This window comes from Salvia splendens, chromosome 20, assembly GCF_004379255.2.
Source record: "Salvia splendens isolate huo1 chromosome 20, SspV2, whole genome shotgun sequence".
Classification (NCBI taxonomy): Eukaryota; Viridiplantae; Streptophyta; class Magnoliopsida; order Lamiales; family Lamiaceae; genus Salvia; species Salvia splendens.
Genome location: NC_056051.1, coordinates 4,233,427 through 4,249,191, shown reverse-complemented (window position 1 = coordinate 4,249,191; position 15,765 = coordinate 4,233,427). Strand labels below are relative to the sequence as shown.

The window sequence follows — 15,765 nt, the reverse complement described above, 5'->3', positions numbered from 1 at the left end:
ACCATGCAAATCTTACAAATAATTCGGGGTAGCTAACTTAAGTACTGCCAACGATATTAAGGACGTTCAAAGACCACGTGAAACGTGACGTCAAGTGCATCAACAAGTTGGAAATGGCAACGCACTCCTTCAACCAGATTGTGCTCGTTTTTGAATCGAGACCACCCATGCTTCACCCATTTCTTGCTCGACTTGTTTTTTAGTGTCAGACGCCACTTAAGAAGTAGTGTCTATGTATTATGGGCGTTCACTCATGTAGTATGGTCGTTGGGAATGAAGTTGTTGCTGTTTCATTTTGTTTGAAGAAATGTTGGATTAGTACATTTTGTTTTTATTGAAGGAAATGTTGGAAAATTACATCTTGAAGAAATGCGAGATTAGTACATTTTGAAGAAATGTTGGATTAAGAATATACAATGTAAATTTGACAATGAACAAAGCTAAGTCCATTAAGAGATTAAAATCCAAGTCCCAACATTGATAAGATTTCAGACGCTGAACCGAGTAGACATGTTTAGTAGAGTTCACCATATACAACCACAAAAGCTCATTAACTGATTAGGGAAATTGGTCGATGTTCATCATCTACAACCGCAAAAGTATAAGGGGGCATACTACATAAAATGCATAGGCCCTATACGACAAAAAAGAAAACGTTCAACCCTTGAAGAAATTTATAGCATCCGATCAGTTTCCAGAAGATCAAGCACAAACGCTGGACGAGCAAACTCATCCAGACCCCGAAAAAGATCCATAAGCTCGGGCTCCTTCACAAGTTTTTTGACTGCATAAAATTGCTGCTTTATGGTGAGGCCGACCTTACCTTTCACTTGATTGAACACCTCCGATCTCTTCGAGCTAAGGTCGAACTCATACCCAATTCGACTTGAAATTTCCTTCAACCGATCGTGTGTGTCTTCGTGAATGCGAGTCATCAACGTAAGGACACTGTCAATCTTGTCTATATTGGCCATTGAATGAACAACCTTCCTTTTCTTGTTAATCTTCTGTGGCACATGTTGTGCAGGTGCTCCAGGTACCGACGTGCTCTCGTCAACCATATCCGGTATAACACCCGCAGGGAAGATGTGGTCAGGGTATAGTTCTTCTAAGGTAATTGGGGAAGACTTATCGGAATCTTCATTGAAAGGCACCTTTGAGCCATAAATTCGGGGAACCGCATCAGCGGTATCAATAGCCCGAATTCCCTCCGCACGGTCCTTCCCGAATATCTCTTTCCAATCGTTCAACAAGGGCCAAGACTTGTTCCTCATGTATTTTGCATTGTTGTCTTTCTGCCATACAAAGTAAAGCACAACATTAGCACAGAAGCTGACACCAAACATTTTTAAAATATCCGTAATACTATCTCAAAAACAACCTGAACAACTTGTGACCATTGTTCATCATCGATATCTATTTTGTAGTTACCATCGGCATTAAAACCCACACCACTGCGATCAAGGATTAATGTGAGCGAATAGTAGTTCCTCTTCCAAGAACTGATCTTAGACTTGATATGAGGGTGAACGCATAAGTCGGTCTTTGGGAATTCGCGACGAAGTGCCTCTTCAACTCGGGTTAAATATCCAGCCCGGAAGCCATTATTCGATTTCCAGCCAGCTGCAGCCAGCTCCTTCATGGTTGCCATAAGAATCTCCTCCTCACGTTGTGTCCATACACGTCTTGACCTGTCCACTGCATTCCCCCTGCCGAGATGAGCTTCCGGATCAACTGCAAGCAAATAATGTCCTCGTGATCCATGTTTGCAAACACTGATAAAACAGGGGTGAATGAATTTTAGGATATGGATTACCATCCGTCATTGGACTGTGGTTGGTGTCATTGGCACTCAATTGTTGGGAACCCATGGGTGCTAGAAGCAAATCATGATTAATGAACCCAACAACAACAAGTAACGCATTGAATCAATAAATCTGTAATGCACAATGGTAATTCCAATATATAGTTTTTACAGTATATAGACACAACATACATATCCGAACAAAAAAAGCACCACAGATGCAACACAACATAAATCTCCAAACAAAAACTGAACAAAAATGCAACACAATATAAATCCCAAAATTCATTATAGTAGACGACGGCAATGTAGTTGTAAAAAGCTAGCAGGTTACATTGATAAAGCCAATAATTCGCTGACATGGTACAAGCTATGGAAACTTACGACCGATGGTCGACATCTTGCGCCGGTCGGAGTCAACAAACGCTGTAACCGCTTCAATCGGATTGTAATGCTAGCTTTCGCCAAATGTTAGTCAAAAAACATCTTAGGTTGGCTTTTAATTCAGATTTTGAGGGAAATCGAAATGTGAGGCGCGAAAATAAATTTGGGGACGCGCCACTAGGGTTTTCCGGAGGGCAATTATGGAATTATAAAACATTAATGAGGACAGTTTTGGGAATTTACCCATTGTATCATACATTTCGTTTTCCATACCAAATACACAAATTGCAAACATGTGTTAACTATATTGACAAACAAACACCATTAGGTGATTACTATACATTTCACAAAACATAAATATGGTGTTGGTTATATGCTAACATATGTTGGTCTATTATGCCAAACAAACATACCCTAATAGTCCAGCCAATGTCGCAATGGGATAGTGTGTTCTATATACAAATGTACAAATTGAAGTTAGGAGATACTACCTCCGTCACAACTTAGGTGTCACATTTAGTATGAGCGCGGATTTTAAGAAATATAAAAAAATGTGTGTTGAATAAGTTAGTGGACTATAGGTCTCACTTATATATATATTAATTTTATAATAAAATGTGAGTAGAATTGGTTGTTGGAATGTGTGGTCTATTTACCATTTATGATAAAAGTGAAATGTGACTCTTATTATAGGACGGGGCTGAAATGGTAAAATGTGACACTTAATGTAGGACAGAGGTAGTAGTTTAGTTTGAAATATTAGAATATTCAGAAATATTACCTTGAAATAGTAGGGACATGACTCAACTTAGTTGGGACTGAAGGAGTAACATATTTTAGAATATGATTGAGTTCATTCTCGTTTTTATATTGTAGACGTTGGAGGTCAGTGGGTTCACTTTTCGGATCCTATGCCTTCTGAATTATTGTCTGGCCCTTTGATGATGATCCACTTCCACAAGTTTTCATGATATTCTTTGTTTTACATGGATTGCTCTAAGAAACGACCGTGGCAAAAATAGACTTAAAACTCTGTCTGTATCTCATTCCACCGATGTTCAGCGCTATTATGTCGATAGAAGTAGTTAGTTGCGTGTTTTTTACCTCTGCGCTCTGCTTAACAACTTATTTTTCATAACGTACTAATGTTGTAAACCGAGACATAAATGCGCAAAAGTGTATTCGTGCACATATCCGGGTAGCATTATGGTACACTTCTTGCAGATGATATATATGATGTTGTTTAATTACGCATCTGAACACACGTCTGCTTTTGTGAACAAAGATTGGGTTAAACAAGGGAAGAAACGTGGAACTCTGCATAGACCATATTGATCCAGATTATGATGATGCATACAACATATCTATATGTTGACACATAATTAGTATGATTATGGGGTGTGATTAATTGCTAACTTTCTTAGTCATATCTATATGCAGAGTTAGCAACTTAAATAGTTAGCAATATAACGCACCCCTAGTTAGTATTATATATTATGCATTTTAATACTTATTTTATACTTCTTCCGTCCCATAAAAATATAGATATTTGGGATGACATAAAAATTAATGCATAATTGATAAAGTAAGAGAGAAATAGAAAGAAAAGAATATTATAGCATTTGTTAGTAGAGAATGGAGCCCCATCTTATTCATTTAACCTCATTCCGTCCAACTACAATTAATTCGAATGTGAATGCAACAGCTTCATAGTCTAATGCAACAGTTTAGTGTTCTTAATTTTCACGATAAAACAAATTTTTACATTAATCCATCCCTACTATAAGGATATCCAACAATTAATCAAATTTAGAAGTGCTATAAATACACTATTGCATGACATTCTTTCAAATTTTAACCATTTCAAAATGTAGTACTGTATTTAAATTATCCAATTTTCCATCTAGCGATTCAAGTATTTGGCAACGAACATCAAAGTAGACTATCTAATCTGAAAATTAAGTTAACCAAAATCACTCTGCAAACCTACGATAAATATTTCTTAACTCAAAACTAGAAAAAATTGTCTTAACAGAAAACGCGCTCCAGATTAGAGGTACAGCAAATATCAGCAGAGCAGAGAGGGGGAGAAGCAGGTACATGATTTCAGTAGAATCCAGCAATCCACTGCCGTGTGATTAAGCTAAGCTCGTCGCTATCATCTGAATCATTTCAAGACCGAGAATGGCGTTTTCCTACCTAGAAACAAATGAAATGCGAATATTAGTAACAGCAACTCCTTTTACTTCAAACAAAGGTAAATGGAAGAAGCATCACGGGAGAAAATCCATTTACCTTCTTCAGAGTTCATCATTTCTCGACTCCGGTTTCACAGCTGCAGCTGCTCGGTTCTTCTTGATGAACTCAATTATGTCATCCTTAGTCCTGTCTCCGTCATACTGCAGCAGGTTTCCAGTTGATGACCTAAAATATAGTGTCGGATAACCTTTCACATCGAAAGTCCCTGGTGGAAGATCATTTGCGGTTGCATCCTACAAAACACCAACAAATGAATTAATGAAAACCAAAATTGCGATATCCCAAGAGGAAAAGGTAAACCAGTTCATATTAAACTCAAAAGATTCATGATTTCAGCTAGCCCGTAATCCATATGCTTACTGACAGTGACAGTTGATGGAAGAAAAGCAGGAATACAATAACAGTAATAAGATGGAATCTAGTATTCCTCGTTAGCAAAATTGGTTCTCGGTGGTTTTACAATAACTGGTACAATCACTATGTTTAGCGAAAAGGTCCACTAAATTGAAGGAAAAAAGTCCAATTTTACACCTCATTATTTCCTTTCACCGTACATTTAATCTCATGAAGTGAAGGGAAACATGGTATGGATAATACGAACTAAGAGAATGAGTTATAGACTAATAAGTAAATCTTACTAGCTTTGCGATCAGAACATCAGCATCATTTTCAAATGAGAGAGCCACTTCGTCCAAGATCGGAGCCAACTTTTTGCAGTGTCCACACCATGGTGCATAGAACTCTATCAGAACTGCATAAAACATAGTGCTTGCATCAAAACAAGTTTGATTAACGGCAGGCAAAGTTGAAAATGTACACTATTTAAATGTAGCAAGCAGATGCAAATCACGGAGTAAACTGAGAAACAGCTGTAAAAATGCTACAACCAGAAAGAGCGCACAAAGAGTTAACATGCAGACAATTTTAAAGTGTAGGAACATCTCAACAGGGGCTACATATAAATACCATTTTTGCCAGAATTGAAAACCATGTCCTGCAGGGTATCAGCCACTACCACCTTAACAGGTTCATTGTTAACTTCGGGAATGGGCTCCGACTTCTTATAAGGTTGCACCTTGCCATCCTTCACATGGAAAATAACATAACTACAATTAGTTTATTTACAAAGGCTGCATTAAAACAATTTTCCTGCTGAACTAAAAAGATGTATATCCATCAATTGCCTCATTAATCATGCATATCATCAAACAATGAAATGGCATATCTGATATCACAAATGAGGGAAAAAGGTAGACCCTGAGGCAATTCATAATTTGATAAACAAGGGTCTTAACACCCCTGAAAAAAGTTAATTATGTAGGTAGTATCACCTTAAAGTCCTTCACCCATGATGCAATCTGATCAGGCTCAACATTTGGTTTTAGGAATTTCTCTCCATCATTTGTCTGGATAATGATGACTGGGACTTGCTCATCCTTAATGCCAAAGTACTTTTCAAAGGGTAAAAAACAAACATCAGCAGGTGGTGTCATACATTTAGAAATATCAATTAGAAGGCATAAATGGGTACTGACCTGGAAGGCACCTTGACTAGCCTCAACATCACCCATTAGAAAATTCAAGTCTTTTCCCTTGTAAAGCTGAGCTGCCTCGTGATACTTTGACTTGAATGCGTCAAAGTGTTCACTGGTGAAGTTTAGAAACAACATTGCCTGGCAATATAAAAGCCTATTGAAATGACCCTCACTTTACGAAAAGTGCTAAACCATTAAGCATTTCATAACAAAATAATTAAAACACGAGGGAGAATATAAAAGGACAGGCAGCCAAAAAATGTAGGAACGGAAATATCCCAATATGAGTAGATAAACATAAAATGATAGAGTTCACAGTGAAAAATAAAGTGTAGAATATGGTGGGTGTGGGTGTTTCCAGAAAAAAATAACCACGGAACCACCAAGCATAAGCCTAGAAATGATGGAGATGCATTTAGTAATTTCAGATCATGAAACGTATAAGAGAAGACAATGAAAAGAAAATTAAGAAACACCAATAGCATTACTGACTCATAATATCCTGTGTTTAACAAACAACAGAAGATAAAGACTATCAAAATTGCTCTTATAAGAAATTTTAGCTTCTAAAGAACCCATTGTACCCACACTCCTCTAAATTCGAAAATGAAATACTTTTCAATATCTCGATGCACTTTTTTAGTCTCTTTTTGTAGCACAGTTACTGCAGTCTGCATAGACTATTTATTGGTTTGAGGAAGAAAAACTGAAAAAGTAAATTGTACTGAACCTTGGCATTAGGGAAGTTGAAGTATTTAATAACAAAAGGATGGTTCTTTGGTTCCTTGTTGAAGAGAGTTACTGTTGGGGCACTAGTTTCTTCAACAAAATTCACTAAAGCATCAACATCAAATTCCTGCAAGAAGTTTATGTTCAAGTTAAGAAGACAACAGATTATATAAGTATATTTTAGGGATGAGAAATATATAGGTGGTCACATGATTTATGCCAGGGGAGCCAAATTGCAAGAGATGTATACCTTGAAGTCTACAAAGAGTTCATCAAAAGGCTTCAATAATCTAACAAGAGGCCCTGTAGCAGATGAGTCCCCACGAGGAAGAACTTTGGCAGACAAAGTGTGACCAAACTCATAGTCAGCACGCAACCTCTCAGCTAAAGTGGTGAAATTCTCAAACTTCTCTCCCGAAAATTCAGGGAATACACCAACCTATATAAATCACAGCAGATATCTTAGTGTCGATCATATGTACATGCATCAGAGAGAGAGGAATGGGGAACTCACAACAAGAATCTTATTGTCATCAATTACAGAATTGGCTTCTTCTGGGGCTTTAATCTCAAAGGTTGCAGGACCACTTTGTTTTTTCAAATAGGTTACAATTCCTTCTGCTTCTCGAGGTCCTTTGTATTCTTGAACAACACTACCTCCATACCTCAGTATTTTTATTGTGGGGAAACCTCTGACCTCGAACTCATTAGAAATGGCCTTATTTTGCTCTTCATTTGCATCAACTTTTGCTAAGATAACCGGAGGATCACTTGTGCTTAGAACAGAAGCAGCTTTTTCATACTGTAAATTCAACAACATATGCCAAGGTGGAAACAGCACTTTAAGTAACACTTTCTAGTTATAAGCAAAAAGTTATTTCAAACAGATAATCAATAGATTCACACCTCTGGAGCAAGTTTCTTGCAGTGACCACACCTGTAACAACATATCCAAATATCAGTGGGAGAATTCAGATCCAATAAATTAATTCGTTAAAACAGAAGATCAACCTTTCTCTCCTGCAATTATAGTACTGAAACAAACGACATACTAATTGAAAACAAGTAAATACGATCAGTACTAGCAATACAATCAAATAATTCACCCTATTTTATTTCATTGGTAATTTAAGATTCTCTCTGTTCTAGCGAGTTACTCACAAAAGTTAATCAAGTAGACTCGTATCTAAGGTAGTAAAAACTAGTAAAACCAAATCCGTCAAAGTTTTGACTAGGAAACACGCACGTCAAGTATGGTTCCCATACACTAATCAAATCCATCGAATATGCAAAACAGGTAAAATACTAAAATAGATGCAAATGCCTCAATCCAGAATAAATTGAGGCGGAAAATGAAATTCGAAAGCAGTACCAGGGCGCGTAAAACTCGACGACGACGAACTTGTGCTTGGCGACGAATTCGGTGAAATTGGAGTGGTCTAACGTCACCACAAACTCTTTGGACTCCGATTCCTCGGCAGTAGAGATGGAGGCGGCGACGGCGAAGGCGATCAGCAACAATGGCATCCAGAAATTGGATGACGCCATGGCTATTGTAGATCTCAGCTGGAAGAAAATTCCTCTCAAATTCCGTTACTAGCTCGTGAGGAACAACACTATACCCGTAGCCACGCGTTGGGATTTGGGGGTTTTATAAGGATTTAAGGTTCACGAGATTTTATAATGTATAGTACGTTAAATTACAACTTTGTCCTTTCGTAACGAACGATGCCATTGAATTACTATTAAGTCAAATAAATGTAGTTTCATTTACTACTGCTTTAAATAAAGCATTTAATATATTTTGCTGTTTAGTAGTAATATGTTTTAAGTAATTCATTTATTAGTGCTCTCAAATGTCAAACTCGAAATTGTCCCACCTGGTCCTAATTTGGGAAAATTTATCTTAATTAGCAGTTGAAATTACTTAGAGCATTTCCAATAGTTCTGGACATGCAATAGCCCTCTCATAACCTTTTCACTGCCACATCATCTGCACTAAAATCCTCCTGCCACATCATCTGGACATGCAACTGGACATGCAATAACCCTCCCATAGCCTATCCACATCACTAATAACAATTATAGAATTTAATTTACAATCGTAGCAACATACGGAATTTAATTTACGAGACAAATACAGGAAAATTGAATAATAATATTAAAATTTATAAAAAAGTACAATAATTTATAAAAAAATACATTAATTTAAAAAATACAAAAATTATAAAGTACAAAAAAATACATAAAAAATCACTCCTCGCCGCCGTCGTCGTCGTCGCCCAACCATAAAAATACATAAAAAAATAAAATTCTGACGCCTATTCGGGGCCTACAATGGCGCCGTGAGAGTCAGCGTCAGTCCAAGAATCGGCGTAGGCACGCCGATTATGACGCCGGTTTTGCTGACGCCGGCTGCAATGGTTCGGCATCAGCACCGGCGTCCACGAAAAATCGGCGTGCCTACGCTGACGCCGCCATTGGAGATGCTCTCACGTGGACAAATCGTTTGGTTATCAAATCGAATTCGTTTGGTAATACTTAACAAGCTCAAATGTACAGTGTTTTTTTTTGTTTCTATTGTTTTTAAAATCCATCCTTAACACACAGCCCTTTCGCTACTTCTGCAATCCTCACACACCACATTCAGACAAGTATATTTTAAGATGACAAAGAGTTCTGGGGTTTTTTCTTGAGTGGTTGCCGCAAACTTGTTAAGAGTTTTTGCAAACCACATCAGACAAGTAAATTTTTAATTAGAAGAAATGATATAAATGAGAGCATGATGCAATTATCAGCCTGATCCCAGCTAGATTTAAAGAACGAACCCAGCAAATCAATAAATAAATGAAATCTCTGTACAAAACTAAGGGAAAACTATATTCCTTGGCTACAAAAGGGCGTTGCCGCAGCTGTGATACTCATCTGCAGGTCTCCACAAACAGTCACGAATTCTCCCATATCGATCTTTACCAGCACGAGCTGAGAGAGGACCGTCTCCAGCTGGCACTTCCCCGACTAAAACTAGTTGCCTAAAAACAAATTTGGCTACAAAATTCTTCCATCTCATCTGCTGCTCCAACAACTGAACAATTTACATGTTTCCTTCACCGACTGGCTTGAATAGTAACCCCGACTGGCTATAGGCGTGGAGCGCCTCATCAAGAGGCCTTCCCCGGTTGCTTCACCCTGACATGTTCGTGAGCTTTGACAGCTTCTGAAGTGAAGATCTCCAAGGCTTTGAAAATCGGGACTAGACCACCCTTTAAACTACCAGAAGCTGCGTCATGCACCAATTTCATAGCATCCTTGTGCTTCAGCCTCTCTTCGGTCAATTTGTGTTTCATGGAATCCAAGTCCACCTTCAGGTCATCCAGAGCCGACACCCCACTATTATTATCCGATGGGATCACGGACATTGCATCTTGATCTAGACCTGCTTTCCCCCTCTCCATACGATTTGCTCTAAGGTGTTTCTCGTAATCCTTTGAAAGATACTCTGCTTTCAGCCTTTGACGCCCCTCGTCATCTTGTTTTTCCCATAGCTGGTGTAAGCTTGACGCAAAAGTATTCATGGCACTTGCCACCCTCGACTCAGAGATGGCTTCCATTGCCTGGTGCCAATCGTTGCAAATTACGAAGATGGGAGGAGCTCCAAGCCTTCCAGGGGAATAGGGAATGGGTCCATCTGGGGTCTCTTCTGGTTCGTACTGAAGACAGCGAATAAGCCACTCGTTCAAGGACTCAACATAAGACCTTTGAAAGCGAATCCAATCATTAAAACGTCCACACCATACACGAAGCTCCCTTTCAAGCTCAGTAGCAGCCCGCGAACTTGAATCTGCCTGCTGATCAATATTTAATTCAAGCCTCCGCATTCTACTCTCCATTACAGCTTGGAACTGCTTTTGATGGCATTTAAGCATTGCCTTCCACATTCTGGTAAGCCTATATATCACATCATAAAGTTCATAAAAATGGATATCTTGTAGCAAAAAAGGATAAAACTACAGGTACAGTTTGCAAAATGAAAAACCAATTTAATGCAACACTTCCTCACTTCAACAAGAACACTGGAAAAGATTTGAGGCAACAAAAGTTACGACTGAAACATAACGCAAATAGAGTAGAAATCGAGATAGAGGAAGAAACGAATTTTGGATCGGTACCATATATCAAATGAATAAAGCATTTATTGAAGAGCTAGTAAATTGCCGTCGTGTTAAATAAAATCACGAACAAAAAAGCAAACAGATGATTTCAAATCACCTTCTGATTAAAAGCCGAATTTAAATAAATATCTTGATGGGAATGAATTGCACACTCTGAAATAGCGTACTATTATCAGCAATGGTTATATGTTAGGAGAAAAGCATCTGAAAACATCATAGGCAAATAAGGTGAGATGAGTGCATCAGTTTGTGCAATAGCTATGTCAATATCACTGTATCATATTCATACCCATGAACTAATTCAGCAAGCTGGGGCTGCAATTCTTCATCTCTCAGCTTGTGTATTCTGCTTGAAATGGAATCAATCGCTTTGACGCTAACATCAAGCTTTGTAAGTAATCTTCTGATAGAAGCCCGAGCAGCATCCATCTTTCGAGCTTCGGCTCCTTCCTCATCTAACGTTTTTAGCCTCCTGTGCTGCTTCTCATACATTGTCCGGATTCTTTCTTCATCCTATAAAAGTAATAACCTATCAAAACTCAGCAAGATTGAATTGCAAGACAGGGCTTAAAACGAATTTAAAGGTGAAACTGAAAATATAATTAATAAGAAGCAATCGCCAGTTTCGCGTGTGTGGAACTGGAACATATTCTTTAGTTTAGTTTTACATCTCGCGAATCAATTTATTTGAGAAGTCTTTCCTTTTCTCTTACCAAGCTAAAATAGTTAATGAAGGGGAGTAATTAAGTTTCCAGTAGCAATCAAGAAACCAAAAAGCTAAAAGAAATTACCTTCACTTCCTTGCATAACTTCTTCTCCCAAGCATATAGCTTATCCATAGTAGACGAGAGGTTACAAGCCATTGAGTTTACATCATTCCCAACATCTTCAAAGTAAGATTTTGCCATCTTCATTGTGCTGGAAGCTAACTTTGCATATTCCTTTGAGGGGGACTCCCACAACGTTGTCGACGGGTGTATGAGATACAATATCCGGGACATCATTACTGGAAAAGTATGAATTAGTTTTCAACAAAGCAGTCAGCATGACCAAAAGAAGGAAGGTGTTTATCTAAAATATTAATCCATAGAATCAATATATTACAGTTTACATTGACAACCACAGGAACATAGAAACACAGAAAAAACTACAGCACACAACTTTTTAATGGATAAAAGAGGGGCAGCGCCATTCCCAAAATAGCAATCTCAGTAGTTACAACAACACTCTGATATTGCACAGAAAGAAGGCATGATGATTCATAGGAAAATGTCAAGGAGTCCAATAAAAACATAATCTATATTAGCAATATGTGAATGGCTGTCCACATGTATGAACTACTAGCAGGACATGAAACTTGGCAGTTCATACACTTTGTAGATTCAGATTGTGCCCATCTTTATATTACCGAAGATTTTATGTACCGTAAATTAGCCGCAGCAGATTCAGTCGGATATAAAATTCTAGGAATGATAACAACAAGCAAATAGAATCAAAAGCTATTCATGAATCTTGAGATTTATGAAGCAAATGTTCAGCAGATTGATATGATATAAGATTTTGAAGTAGAAAACAGAAAATTTAAATTGTATAAGCAGAAAATGACACCTTTTAGAAAGCTAGGCTGATAAGGCAGCTTCCCAACTTCAAGCATCATGGCCACCTCTTTCCCATAACTAGAAGCTGTCTCAAAATCATCTCTAATCTCAGCAACAACTTCCCTCAGATCCCTTGTGCCACGAGGCGACGACAAAGTAACACTACTAAACTTTGAAGAATCACCATCCTGCTTTGATGTCTCCTCCACCTCAAATGTCACCCCTTTCTTCTTGCCAGCACCCTCATCCACACTCTTCACCACTATATGATCCGAGCTGCTTTTCTCATCCGTTAAACTAATCGAAGCGGTTTCTCCATCTACCCACGATGCCCCCTCACCATGTGGAGTTGTTGGCATTGATGGCTTCACACTCTCCTCACCATAATGTGAAGCCACTGATGGCTTTGGATGGTTCCCGTCGTTATACAGTGGCATGGATGGTTTCTCGCTCTCCTCACTACTCCAAGAAGGCACAGACGTTGAACTACTATCGATCTTGTGCAGTGAAGCTGATCTAGAACTGCCCTTGCTTTTGCTAGATGGCACTGATCTTGAACTATCCTCACCTCTATGCAACCTTGAGCTAAACTCACTTCTCTGCGGCGGCTTTGATCTCAAATTACCATTCTCACTCCTATGCATCGGCACTGATCTTGAACTCGTCTCGTTATCTCTCCGCGCCGCCCTAGAGTGAGGACTGCTCCCAGCAGAACTCAATTTGCCCCCATTAAGAGCGTCCTTATACGCTTCACTCTCAGTTTCTTCCTCCAATTCAGGTATCCCCTCTCTCTCCCTCACCTCCGTCGAATCCGGGCTGCTGTAATTCGACCCGTATCCATACCCGCCACCAGAGTAATAGCTACCGTACCCGATTTCAGCCGCATTGAACGGATCAAAGAAATCCCACGCCGAAACCTTGGGCGACGGCGGAGGCGGCGGCTCCTTCTCCGGTTTCCCTCTCCCAATTTCCCTATTATCCATCCCCAGAGGCGAACCCGCCGGATTATAGCCGTAATTACCACCATACCCCGCCGGAGAATGCCAATACGAATCGGAGTATCCATAACTCGGCGGATCCTGAACCACCGTTTTAGCCGCCGGAGCTGATTTTTTCATGTAATACACGTTAGGGTTACCCGAGAAAAACCAGGATTGCGCCGCCGCGGCCGCAGGCGGAACCCCTTGCTGATTCCACGGATCCGAGTAGGGCTCGCGCTGTGGCATCGGGTACTGATACGGATTCGGATACGCATACGGATTCGGATTCGGATTCGCGAATGGGTCACTTAAAAAACCGTTACTATATCCACTGTAAGTATCGTGTGGGAAACGAGAGGGATAAAATTCATCCCCGTTATTCAAATTCCTCGCTCTCTCTTCCGCGTGATTGCCGTGTTGATGATGATTCCGCGCTTCGTTGCCGTCGAATCCGCCGTGGTGAAGGTGATTGTGATCTTCGGAGTCGTCGTCTTCCTCATCGGAGGAATCCGACAGATTCAAATGCGACTCGCTTTCGTCGCCGCTGTGCAAATGCAGGGGAGATTCGGCGCCATTGCCGCGGTTCTTCTTCGAGCTCGGGGACAGGGTGAGCGACGGCGAGGAGAAGGACGACGACGACGACGGCGCGGTGACGAGCTCCTCGTCGACGAACTTCCGGAGCGCGTCGCCGACCTCCTTGAGCGAGCGGAAGTAGGAGACGTGGGCGGCGGCGAGGGCGTAGCGGTGGTTGGCGGCGGCTCGCACGAGCTCCCGCCGCTCGCGGCAGCGGATCACGAGCGGCGGGTCGTCCTCCTTCGACGCGCTGCAGCCCATTGGTCAAAGCGCGTCCGCAGCAGCAGCAGAAGAAGAATGCTCCTCCGCCCGCGGCGATTGCATCTCTTTTTCTAGAGAGAGAGGGGAGAAAGAGAAAGAGAAAGAGAAAGAGAAATTTCCATGGATGTCAATGGCGGGTGTGGGTTTGTTCAGCTATACGGCGTGGTACAACTCATAAAGGGGGAAGTACAAGTGCGCATTGGATTCTGCTGTAGCGAATTTTTGGTAAGAGATTTTGGGAAAGGGTTTTTTGGAAGCTTATTGATGTTTCCTGGCCGTCAGATTTCGAGATTCATCCTCCGCCGTCCATTTAAATACGGATCTTCCTGTAAAATATGGAAGTAGAAATCCACCTAAATATTTATGAAAATTAGTTATACGTATTTTGGGATGTAGATTTTGTACGTGTGTGACATTTAATTTGGAAAATTGCTCGTGTGATTGTTATGGAATAATAATAAATGGTGTTCTATAATAATCATTCCGTACGTATATTAAAAATATTTTTATGCAATAAATACATTTTTTTCCTTTGAATGAAGTGTAGGCATACGTGCTGAATTAGTTGAAAAACGTTCATTTATGTGTGTGAAATTCTGAGAAATAAAGAAAGAGATAGACTTCTGCTTCGAGACGTGTGACAATAAAAATATACGTACATAAGGAAATTGGAGTCCAAGCAAGTCATTAAGAGCATCCACAATGGCGCCTAGCGCACCGTCTAGCCGAGCGCCGGCGCTAGGCAGTCGCTAGGCGAACCATTGCAGGAGCCGAAAACCGCCGAGCGGTTTTTCGGAAATGAATTTCGCCTAGCGCTAGGCGGTCAAAATCCGCTGGGCTATGTGCTGGGCGATCCGCTTGCAGCACCCAGATCGCCCAGCGCATAGACCAGCGGTTTTTTTTTATTTTCGAAACACTATATATACTCGATTTGCGGCATGTCGACTGCATTGCTGATATAATGTACGCTTGTATTATCATGCACAACATGATTGTCGAAGATGAAGATGTACAACTGACGGATTGGGCCAACGACGATAATGAAGCCGGTCCAAGCCACGGCGTGGCCGTCCCCAACGCACGGAGTGGGGTACCTCACGATGAAGCCGGCCTCCTCCAAGCACATGCCGACATGCGCCAAATGGAAGCTCATATTCGACTCCAAAAGGATTTAATTGAAGAGTTATGGGCGCGGAGGACTACTCGGAGTTAGTTTTTTTATTTATGTAATTTTTTAAAATGTAATTTTTTTAAAATTTAAATAAAATTGTTGCATTTTCCCCTATCTGTGGCGTAAATTTAATTCCGTATTTTGTGTGATTGTTCATTATTTGTTTTATATAATTTTGAGTAATGTGGCTGGGCTATGGCTGGGCTATTTGCTTGTTTTGATGATGTGGCAGGAGGATTTTTAGTGCTGATAATGTGGCAGGAGGAGTTTGTGGCTAGACTATGGCTGGGCTATAGCTG

General features: G+C 40.1%; 3 protein-coding genes across 6 annotated transcripts; all 3 read right to left on the bottom strand.

The window, feature by feature from the left end:
• Positions 1–532: 532 nt before the first annotated feature.
• LOC121782986 lies at positions 533–2,345 on the bottom strand. Of its 3 annotated transcripts, none has more exons than XM_042181008.1 (4): positions 2,189–2,345; positions 1,817–1,876; positions 1,382–1,734; positions 533–1,295 (listed from the first exon to the last, which is right to left on the bottom strand). In XM_042181008.1, exons 1-4 carry the CDS (start codon positions 2,202–2,204, stop codon positions 675–677), a joined length of 1,050 nt encoding a protein of 349 aa, XP_042036942.1. In that variant the 5' UTR covers positions 2,205–2,345; the 3' UTR covers positions 533–674. The 3 variants fall into 3 exon arrangements, with proteins under 3 accessions (XP_042036942.1, XP_042036941.1, XP_042036943.1); XM_042181007.1 differs by having other exon boundaries at positions 2,139–2,338; XM_042181009.1 differs by having other exon boundaries at positions 1,817–1,937; positions 2,189–2,335.
• Positions 2,346–4,020: 1,675 nt separating this feature from the next.
• On the bottom strand, positions 4,021–8,345 carry LOC121780875 (protein disulfide-isomerase-like). 2 transcript variants are annotated; one of them, XM_042178516.1, is made up of 11 exons: positions 8,084–8,345; positions 7,618–7,648; positions 7,226–7,513; positions 6,962–7,150; positions 6,713–6,838; positions 5,983–6,120; positions 5,779–5,898; positions 5,414–5,531; positions 5,086–5,198; positions 4,484–4,680; positions 4,021–4,387 (listed from the first exon to the last, which is right to left on the bottom strand). In XM_042178516.1, the coding sequence occupies exons 1-10, from the start codon at positions 8,257–8,259 to the stop codon at positions 4,489–4,491; spliced, it is 1,491 nt and encodes a 496-aa protein (XP_042034450.1). In that variant the 5' UTR covers positions 8,260–8,345; the 3' UTR covers positions 4,021–4,387; positions 4,484–4,488. The 2 variants fall into 2 exon arrangements, with proteins under 2 accessions (XP_042034450.1, XP_042034451.1); XM_042178517.1 differs by having other exon boundaries at positions 4,021–4,383.
• A 1,180-nt stretch (positions 8,346–9,525) lies between these two features.
• LOC121782663 (nitrate regulatory gene2 protein-like) lies at positions 9,526–14,631 on the bottom strand. The gene is made up of 4 exons (XM_042180609.1): positions 12,492–14,631; positions 11,675–11,889; positions 11,173–11,396; positions 9,526–10,659 (listed from the first exon to the last, which is right to left on the bottom strand). Exons 1-4 carry the CDS (start codon positions 14,293–14,295, stop codon positions 9,873–9,875), a joined length of 3,030 nt encoding a protein of 1,009 aa, XP_042036543.1. The 5' UTR covers positions 14,296–14,631; the 3' UTR covers positions 9,526–9,872.
• Between the last annotated feature and the right edge of the window lie 1,134 nt (positions 14,632–15,765).

Bases quoted from the DNA above. Each gene is read 5' to 3' on its own strand.
- LOC121782986 (XM_042181007.1), bottom strand. From the start codon at position 2,166: ATGTCAGCGAATTATTGGCTTTATCAAT. The intron at 1,735-1,816 runs GTAATCCATATC...ATTTGCTTGCAG, and splicing joins CCACAGTCCAATGACGGATG to TTGATCCGGAAGCTCATCTC. The intron at 1,296-1,381 runs GTTGTTTTTGAG...TTTGTATGGCAG, and splicing joins AATGGTCACAAGTTGTTCAG to AAAGACAACAATGCAAAATA.
- LOC121780875 (XM_042178516.1), bottom strand. From the start codon at position 8,259: ATGGCGTCATCCAATTTCTGGATGCCATTGTTGCTGATCGCCTTCGCC. The intron at 5,532-5,778 runs GTGATACTACCT...TTCCATGTGAAG, and splicing joins CATGGGTGAAGGACTTTAAG to GATGGCAAGGTGCAACCTTA. The intron at 4,681-5,085 runs GTAAGATTTACT...GGTGTTTTGTAG, and splicing joins ATGTTCTGATCGCAAAGCTA to GATGCAACCGCAAATGATCT.
- LOC121782663 (XM_042180609.1), bottom strand. From the start codon at position 14,295: ATGGGCTGCAGCGCGTCGAAGGAGGACGACCCGCCGCTCGTGATCCGC. The intron at 11,397-11,674 runs GTAATTTCTTTT...TTACTTTTATAG, and splicing joins AGTTATGCAAGGAAGTGAAG to GATGAAGAAAGAATCCGGAC. The intron at 10,660-11,172 runs GTATGAATATGA...TGTGATATATAG, and splicing joins CTTGCTGAATTAGTTCATGG to GCTTACCAGAATGTGGAAGG.